We start from the raw sequence: 9,980 nt of genomic DNA on the forward strand, positions 1-9,980 counted from the left end.
CGGAGCTCGCTCCCTCACACACACGCACACACACACACACACACACACACACACACACACACAGGCCCTGCCTCGCTGAAACCACTCTCCTGGAATCAGAAAATCTGCCGTTTAATTTAGAAGAGGCACTGGTGCAAGGTGCAGAGAGTTGAAGTCTCTGTGTGTGTGTGTGTGTGTGTGTGTGTGTGTGTGTGTGTGTGCCCGCTTTGAAGGGGCCTCTCTTGTTCCCAGTGGCTGAATCCATCCCATAGTTACTCAAGCATATCACTAGCAGAGAATAGAGGATTGCTCCCCACACGTTCTCCAATTGCAGTCCAATAGACGGCATATTAACCTCTGGTTAGCGCGGGGCCAAGTTTATAGCTTATACTGTGGGATGTTTAGGACGGAGACAGGGCGGGGGGGGGCCTTCCTCCAGCTTGAGCAGCTGTGCTTTCTTGGACACTCATGCTAGCATGAGCTAAAGTGGGCTGGAGAGGATTTAGCGTAATGAAAATTTGCAAAGAGACACAGGAGACGTGTGGATAACCCTAAAATAAATATGGATTCTGTTCCCATTTCCGCTTGTTTTAGCTTCCTTTGTATACGCGAGCAGCTTCACAGGGAGAGGAGACGCAGGCGCAGGGCGGCTAACACGCTGTGAGGAGTGACAGCTTGTTCCAGTGCCCGCTAATCATCCTCATCTGTGCCTGACTTGTCAATGCCCAGATTCTGTCAGTGCCAATCAGCCACTTAATTGAACACAATTAGCACCCCACCCCAACCCCCCCATATGCACCACATTCTTCAAAGGCCCATCTCTCTCCCCTGCAGCACCAACCCCCCTCCTTCCTCCCATTCTACCTCTCATTCTGCTCCTGTCTCTTCATCCTATGGGCGCTGGTGGAAGACACTTTTCAGTTTTTATTAATGTGCCGCGGCCAATTAACACAGTGGCATGCAGGCCAGAGCCCGTCATCTGCTGCCTGCCACCGTCCCGGCTGTCTGCTTGCAGCCCCCACGCCACCCCTCGCGCCACCTCCACCGTGACCAAAACGCTTTAATTCAATTTATGCAATCACTGTTATTTTTAAATAGTCATTTTGTCTGCTCAGATGAGGGGCCTTACTGCCCGCTGGGCCGGCCCTCTCATGTGAGGGATGGGGGGAAGGGTGGGACGTTGTGGGAGCAGGAGTCAGGAGTTAAGGCGGGGGTGGGGTGGGGGGGGGACTCCCTGATATTTTCATTTGTTATTTACTTCCTTCATTTTTGTTTTGTTTCAGGTTATTAAGTGTTTGATTCAGATTTTATAAACACAGATTTGAGGCAATGAAAATTTTTATAGTTATCAAAGAAAATATCTGAATTTTCTCTGAATACACTCATATTTTTAAGAGGCTATATTTCGGCTGTTCTCAAAGTCAGACTCTTTCCAGTCACTGGATCTGTGCGACTCCTGGGTCACAGAATTAAACAGTATTCTCTTCCTGTAATCACGCCCTCAGGACTGGCCTTCAAATATTGATCTGAAATTCAGTGTCATCACTGTGGATCTTTAATCATTCTCTGCTGAAGCGAGTATCAGCCGGGCAGATCTGCTAAGGTGCAAGATGCTATTCTGCACCACTCAGATAACTTACAGACATTTGGAGTGCTCATTTTTCCCTGTCTGCCCCGGTGACCTCTGCCTAACTTAAAGGTACATCTTGGGGGCATTTTGATTTGGGCAGAACGGGGAGCTATCGGTGACAGAGGAACTAATCCAGTCTTGCGCAGATTAAGAGTATTTGTGGAGTGGGGTGTGTTGGCGCTGGCGCCGGGAATGGAACAGAAGGGGCTCCTATCAGCTCTCCAGGCAGGCTAGCCCTCAGGCCAGTGCAGTCCTACAGGAGTCTTTGTACTTCCCAAAGCCTCCACTTTTCCTCTCACTCACTCTATATCACTTTCTCTTCTCTCTTCTGCCCCCCCTCGCCCTCTTTCTATAGACTCTCATATTTTCATTGCTGTGTTTCCTCTCTTTACATTCGCAAATTTGTGTTGTTTAACGTGCCCAGTTATTATCATCACCTGCTTGAATGTGGACAAACAGTTGCAACATGGTTTTTGTGAGTCACATTAAGTCTATGCTAGTAAATATAAATGCTGCACATTTCAGCAGTGCACAACATATTAGAGTTAAATTGTTAAAGAGCAATAACACCAACATTTTTAATAAAAAATGGTCTCGCAGAACATTTACATTCCGCTCCTTTCCTGACTTTTTTCTTCTTGTTTTTGTTTTTATTTTTCTCTCGTCTCATTCGCAGTGTTTCTCTCAGCTCTGCCTCTGTCACATTGTTTTATTCTGGAAAGAAATCCAACAAAGAACAACTCGTCAAACATTCACGCAGACAAAAAAAAATGTAATTTGACTGTTGAAGAAATTAGGGAGGTATGAAAGGGCCTCTTTTTGTGTCTCAAGTGCACTATTTATTTATCTGAAAGGATGCACATTGTATCAATTTACACTTCCCCATTCACTTCGCCACAGGCTGGAGGGCTCAGAAGTTGAGAGAATTAATTACTTTTTTATTATTATTTATAAAGTAATCTATCTGTAGAGAGGGAGCGGAAAAAGAGAGAAGGAGAGGGTGAGGGGAGGGGGGAGAGAGGGGTGTGTGTGTGTGTGAGAGAGAGAGAGAGGGAGGCAGGGAACGCCCTGGAGCATTGTCCTTTAAACTAGGTCCTGGCTCACATTATCTCCCAAACCAGCACTCACACAACGTCAAACAACAAACGAACTCTGGGCTGCTGAGGACGCTGTATGCAAGGGAAGAGAGGGGAGGGGGGGAGGGAGGGGGAGACGCAGGGAGGAAGTCTTCTCCATGAGAGTATGTTAGGAAAAATAATGTGGTTAAGATTTCTTCTCTCAGCTCTAAACACTTCTACTAATTCAAACTCCACGAGTTTTATCTCATGTACCTGTGTGTGCACTGAGATGTGAATGTCTATCAAGCTGTGTGTATTTTATATGTTTAAAAGAAGCTTTTTATTCCTCTGTGAGAGTGAATACGCTGGCTGGAGAGTCTGAGAGGGATTTTGAGTCAACGCCACCAGCAGGAATACAACACTTCATGCCAGAATTTAATATCTATAAAGTTTTGTTTTACATAGCGCGTAGCAGCAGAGATATGCGAAGGTATCCAGCTGCAAATGTGTGTTTTTTTTTTACGAGCTTATGCGACCAAGTATCATTTAACACTTGAATGTGAAGTGAAAGAACTTTATGTGCACATCAAAGCAGCAATTAAAACCGACCTGTGGAGAACATGAGAGATGTGGTCGGAAGAACCCGTCAGACAGTTTTGGAGTCGTGGTCGGAGGCTGATGAGTTCATCTCTAGATTTGGTGAAGCAGCATTGATTTTTATTCGGCAGTGTGAGCAAAAAAACACAACTGACACACAGCTAACGAAAACCTTATTACTCCAGGAGAGCTTACCTCTTCCCCTCTAGCAAACTCAAATCATCAAGACAGGATCCTCCTCTTCTTCTTCTCCTTCTTTTTTTTGTAAGAAGGGCGTCTGAAGGATAGCGACACCCTCACAGATGACAACACTTGTCAGACTCTGAAGTGGCCGATTCCTCTTAATTCGCTAAAATGGGAAAACTGCAACAGTGTCAATGATAAGAAGTCATTTTCTTTTGAAGAACTTTTATGAGCATGAATAATAATCGAGCCAATTGTTGGCTATTCTGCTTCATAAGGAAGCGATGTAATCAAGCTTCAATTAACCAATGACTAAAATGGACTCGTGCCCTCCAGCTGTCTCTCAGGACACTTAACAAGCCCCCACCTCCTCCTCCTCCTCCCTCCCTCCCTCTCCATCACAGACCATCAGGACGTGGACTCCTCATCTTCCTCAGAGCGCGCAGCTCGGCTCCATATGGGAGGGAGCATCACATGTGTCCAGCATGAAGAGGGCCATGAATCTCCCTCTTATGGATACATGTCACATGCTCTGTCCGCAGATGTGGAGGGGACGATGGGGGTTTTCCATACTGATAGAATTAACATGTGGAAATGACTAACCAGCCTCTATGTTTCTGATGTGCTTCGAGTCCTTCAAATTTCCTCAGAGGCCTTTTCTAAAGATATGATTAATTTGCAGAATATGGTTAATTTTCCCTCTGTGGGATATTCCTGGCTTGGTGCATCATTTGCGTACTGTTTGGCTCGCCCCTGCATCGCCTTTATGGTCGTGTCCTGAGTGTGTGTGTGTGTGCATGCAAACATATGTCTGCATGTGCATCACCCGTGTGTAACCACCTCCATGATGGGCTAATTGGTTTAGCAGCCAAGGGGCCAAAGGCCAGTGCAGCATAGCGAAACTCAACATGAACCTGATGTTGAAAGGAAGGCTTCCCTGCTATAGGAGGGAAGCATGTGTGGGACAATTCTCTTTTTACCACCCCCTCACACACACACACACACACACACACACACTCACCACTTTCCCTTTTCCACTTAAAGAAACTCGCAGCATAAGAAAACAAAATTCTTCACAGTGTTCTGGGCCGCTGTGCTTCAGACTGGAGGAGCACTAGAGGTAATCTCCTCCATTTCAACATATTTTGAGACCTTCTTCTGACGAATGTCACATGCTATTACATTAATCTAGAATATTGAATTGGAAGCTTTTATGCTCTATGAATAATATACACACTGTAATATTAAGGCGAGCCCCAACCTGCAGTATCAGCGGGCCCCTCAGTGAGGTTTGTGGAGCCTACTTTGTGTGGGGATCTGAGGGGATCATTTACCAGTTCCAACTCCATTACTATTCATGAGATGGGTAGGCTAGGGGCGAGGGATTAGGGACTCCCTTGGTGCTTGTTGTGCTGTAGGCTCGGGCTCAGGCCTCAGGCTCCGGGACAGGGGCTGTCTGGCAGGGATGGTGGGTCTATTATCACCCTGGGACCCTTCTGTCCCACAGCAGAACACTTACTGGCAGCGCCAGCTAATGGAAACAGTCTCTCTTGTTCCCTTTCTCCTTTTTCTAACCTCATCGCCCTCCTTGTATCCTTTCCCCTGCTCTTTAAAAAAAAAAAAAAGATGGGGGAAGTTTTTCCCTTTCCCTATTTCAAAGTTGAAATGGTGTATTTCTATCGGCATCTTTACCGTGAAGTGCTAGGATGGCACTATATTTGCAGGGAAAAAAGTACTTTCCCTCAACTCTGTCAATGCTTTGATCCTCAATTTTCCAAATTTCTAACATCCTCCATTCCCCCTTCACCCCCCAGGTGATGAGTATCCTGAGTAACCCCAGCGCCGTACCCTCCCAGCCCCAGCACGACTTTTCCATTTCCCCCCTGCACAGCAGCCTGGAGAGCTCCAACCCCATCTCAGCCAGCTGCAGCCAGCGCTCTGACACCATCAAGAGCGTGGACAGCCTGGCTTCCTCCCAGTCATACTGCCCCCCCACCTACAGCGCCACCAGCTACAGCGTGGACCCCGTCACCGCGGGCTACCAGTACAGCCAGTACGGCCAGAGTAAGTAAAAAAGAAAAAACCCTGCATTAACATTTACACACTGAGTGCTTTTGTGTTTTTGTGCGTCCAGAGAGAGCAGGTCATTTGTTTCTATCCTCCTTTTAACTACATTCAAAAAGCTCTGTGAAGTGATGCCCAACTCCCAGGCAGGAGAGCCTCCTGACCTTTGCACCCTGGTTGGTGGAGGCAGACACGTGCTCTTGATAAAGACTCCCCTCCTCCCCTCCTCTCACCCCACCACCACCACCACCAATACCACCAGCACTCTCCTCGCAGAGAGCTGCCTTAGTCACACCCCACTCCACTTGGATGGGAAAGAGGAGAGGGCCACTTCAAAGAACGGCACACCCTCAGGGGCCACAGTGTCCTCTTGCCCACCTCTCCCTTTCCCTCTTTCTTTCGTCTCCGTCACACACCACACACACACACACACACACACACACACACACACAGAGCCTCAGGGCAGGAAAGAGTTTGCTTTATTAGATTAGCATAATTGACTGATGCTGTCACAGCCATTCATAAGAGGTAAAATGAAGCACACTTCCCCAACAAGTCAGCCAGCGCCAGCAGGCCGACATTTGTTTGTATTTATATGCAGGTTCTAGAAGTGATCTGCTGTGTTGTTCATCTGCTGGTTTTCTTTCTTTCTTTTTTTTTTTTTTAGCGTGTTTGTGTTGTGGTGTGTGGATGCATGTGAGTGTGTGCCGATCCACCACATTCGGCGTGTGGTGTGTGTGTGTGTGTGTGTGTGTGTGCACCAGTGTTTTGTCAGCAGCACGAAACTGATGGCAGTGCGGATGTGAGCTGATGTGAGGTTAATTAAGATGGTGATTGAGCACAGTGGATGGGTAATGAATGGAGGAGAGAGGAGAGAGCTGCTGTCTGAGGATGAAAATGATCGGCCATGTGGAGTGTGGAGGGCATGAAATCAGAGATGCCAAGTGTAATGAAGACTGGCACATCGAACACACACGGGGACCCGTCTGAGTGACAGCATGGAGACTTTACCAGGATGCACATGCTCCGTGCCAGCGGCGTGCCAACCTCAGACAAGGGACAGGGGAGGGGTTTTTATCTTTCACTCTCTCTCTGTGAATTGTTTTTCATTTGACTCACTGGCTTCTGCCACAACTTATTTCAGCCTTAATCAGAGGAGTGAAATGAGAGTGAATGGGACATATGTCTCAGGAATCTACCACCTGTCTGACGAGTGTTTGTTTTCCTTCTTGTCTTTTTGTCTCCACGCAGCTGCCGTAGACTACCTAGCTAAGAACGTGAGCTTGTCCACCCAGAGGAGGATGAAACTGGGCGACCACTCGGCCGTGCTGGGACTCCTGCAGGTGGAGACGGGACAGGCCTACTAAAAGCCCCCAGGACCTGCCTCTCCTCCACCCTGTGCCACACCTCCTCCATGCATCCATCAGGTCTGGACTCCCAACTCCAGCTCGCCTCTCTCCGCTGCTGCTGCTGCTGCTCCTCGATCCGCAGCCCCCCCCCACCACCACCATCCCGGCCATGACATCAGCGCGCAGACACGCGGCCTCGCCGTGTGTGTGCGCACCAGAGGAAAAGTGACGCTCGCAGGGTGTGTGACACAAGGCTCTTCTGGGAGTGGAACTAAACTTTTCACACCATCGTCAACCACCAGGCGGCTCCGCACCCTCCCTTCTCAACCTGCGGGGGCACCCCACGCCTGCTCCCTGTACTCCTAACCCCCCCAAAAATCCTGTTTCGTTTTGCTCAGAGGGGCCCAGACGGGACCCCAGACGACCCGAGAACGGTCGGCTGCCTTGGGCCGGGTTCCTCTTTGTCATGGCTGCAGCCCAGCACACATCTAGAGCCATCAACAACATGTACTTTGACCTTGCTGTTCATAGTAGTTAACAAAGCCAATATCATTTGAGCGACTCTTATTCTTGTTCCTTTTTGATATTGTTAAGATTATTGTTGCTGTTATATGATTATGGTTAATGTGATTTATGTTGTTCTTTGATTCCATTCGTATCTCTTTTCTCTGTTAGATGTTGGTGTGTAAAACACAAGTGGATGACTGAGACCATTTGGGAGCGAGTGTCTGTTTTTGCGTGTGCATGTTTGCGTGTCGGCGCGGTCACACAAGAGAGGATGATTGTTTTCCAAGCTGCTGTTCCTCTGCCTGTTCCCCGAGCTCTAATGTTCGTGAGCGATTTGACCTTCCCACTTTCATATTCATCTTGACATTCCTAAAGAACTTGGCCACTCGGTGGGAAGTCTGGCTGGATGGATTCTGCAGGGAATTAAAGCAGCGTTTTTGGCGGCCAATAGCTTTCCCCTTCTAACCTCCATCCCATCCTTAGCCGCGGTCCGTGGGGAGGGGGGCATTGTTTGCAAAAACAGGATTGGGGAAATTAATGTATTTTGTTTAGAAATATGGACCTTGCCAAGGAGGGCTAACTCAACCCACCCCCCTCCCTCCTCTGCTCCTCCCAAATCCCCATCTGCCAGGGAATCCTGTGTGACTTAAACAGTGTAAAGCAGATTAAATCACACAAATATAATGTCAAAGCTAATTCACAGTGACCCTTCCCATTACCAGCCAGTCTTTCGGTTTTTATAGCGTAATTAGCACGTTCTGTAAATGCACCTTCAGCCGCTTTCCACTCTCAGACTAAATAAGCATTCCTTTTCGAAACATTCCTCGGGCTCCGTTTACGAACGCGCTCTGAGCATTCCAGCGCTTTTTTTCTGTTATGAGATTAAAAAGCACACAAGCTGCGCCATTCACATGCACTCTGGAAAATCATATAATCCAGTCAGTTGTGAAAGGGCACAGGTAACACCACTGATTGGCCCCCCTCTCTGGTTTGGACTAGAGCGCCCCCCCACACACACACCTCCTCACCTCCCTCCCCACTCTAATCCTCCACTTTGACGTACTCACCGAAATGTACAAAAAGAAGAAAAAAAATGTAAAAGAATAGTGAATATGAGACATTTGTGTAGCGCTCATAGTTGACTTGACTCAATCCAGGACCAGCTGTTCCCTTCACACGTGTGTGATTTCTTTTTTTTTTTCCACTGGCATCAGTGTGATATTGATGATGTACACAGAATTGTTAACTTTATCTGGAGACAGAATTTGGTCCGTAGTCGCCTTTTAAAAACTGAAAACCTGTACAGTAGCTGGAGCAGATTGTGTATTGTTTGTTTATAAAGAGTATGTTTTATACTAAAACAAAACTACGTTGAGTGGTAGGTAAGCAAGGGATCTGTGGAAGTAAATGTTTTGATTTGAGTTTCCTTAACCGGCTTGTTTTCTGTTGGTTTTTCTTTTTAATTGTATTTAATTGGTTTACCTGTTTTGACCAAAAGTTTCGTTCGTTTTGGGCCCAGGTAAAGAATGAATTTGTATAAATTAGTAAATTCCATTAAAAAATGTTACAAGTGAAGCTGTATAATGGAGGATCAAACTGAGCTCAATGGAAAAAGGAAAGCTTGGTGACACAGACAGACTCCCTGGACCACAGGACCACTGTATATTTGAACAGTTGGCTTCACGTGTCCGAGCGTTTCGAGGGTGTTTTTGACCACCTGATCTCACAGACTCGACTGGACCCGTGGACCTGACACACCTGAACTCCTGAGCCCTCGGTGTGGGACTCCTGCCAGCAGGTTCAGCACGATAACGACGATGAAGATGAAGCTGGCGAAGAAGACGGCCTCACTGCTCTGGGAAACCAAGTCTCGTTTTGATTTTGTGGACCAATACGACTTCAGGAGGAAGAAGTCAAAGAAACGTTGACTCCGCACTGAATCGCAGCAGCTCCCGCTGCTCCGCTTAGACGCCTCACTCATGTGTATATTTTAAAAAGGAAGAATTTTAGAATCGTCTTTAGTGTATCAAACCCATTTCTAACACTTGCGTCAATAAACATTTGGATATTTAAAGCATACACCTCCTTCTCCCCCCTCCCCGTCTGTTTGACCCTTAACCTGTTTAGTTGCTTTCTGACATCTGTGCTTTGCTTTACTCCTTTTTCTGTTCCGCATGTGTGTATATTATCATGGTATAATTTATTCTGCTGTATGAAGTATTAGAATAGTGGGAAACTTGTATTGGTATTTACTACCTTCAGCCTGTTGGTGTGTTTACTGTAACACTGGCGTAACTGTTATCAATTAAAGATCCAAAACTGAGCTCTGCCGTTTGTCTCTTTTTTTTTTTACCATGTGTTTCGATTGTTTTGGATGTTTTCAGTGTCTTACTGTTATGCATGTCTGTGTGAAGTAGTGCTGACGGAAAATTAATAAACAGCTACTTTGATACCTGGAGAAACATTTCAGTTATTCCGGCTCCAGCTCCTCAAACTCTAAGAGTTTGTGAATCGGTCACCTCGGGCTCTAGGAAATAGTGATGGGTATTATTTGACAAAATGTGATGATTAAAGTAAGAAAACAGTGAGCAGTTAATTCATAAGGAAAGTAAA

General features: G+C 46.8%; 1 protein-coding gene across 2 annotated transcripts in view; it reads left to right on the top strand.

The window, feature by feature from the left end:
* Positions 1–9,690, top strand: part of pax7a (paired box 7a) — a 46,772-nt gene extending 37,082 nt beyond the window's left edge. For both annotated transcript variants that reach the window (XM_018700656.2, XM_018700657.2), the window contains exons 8-9: positions 5,262–5,511; positions 6,763–9,690. In XM_018700656.2, coding sequence (XP_018556172.1) covers positions 5,262–5,511; positions 6,763–6,878 — 366 coding nt within the window. In that variant the 3' untranslated portion in view covers positions 6,879–9,690. The remainder of the gene's footprint in view (positions 1–5,261; positions 5,512–6,762) is intronic.
* The last annotated feature ends 290 nt before the right edge of the window (positions 9,691–9,980 follow it).

This window comes from Lates calcarifer, linkage group LG20 (genome assembly GCF_001640805.2).
Source record: "Lates calcarifer isolate ASB-BC8 linkage group LG20, TLL_Latcal_v3, whole genome shotgun sequence".
Taxonomy (NCBI): domain Eukaryota; kingdom Metazoa; phylum Chordata; class Actinopteri; family Centropomidae; genus Lates; species Lates calcarifer.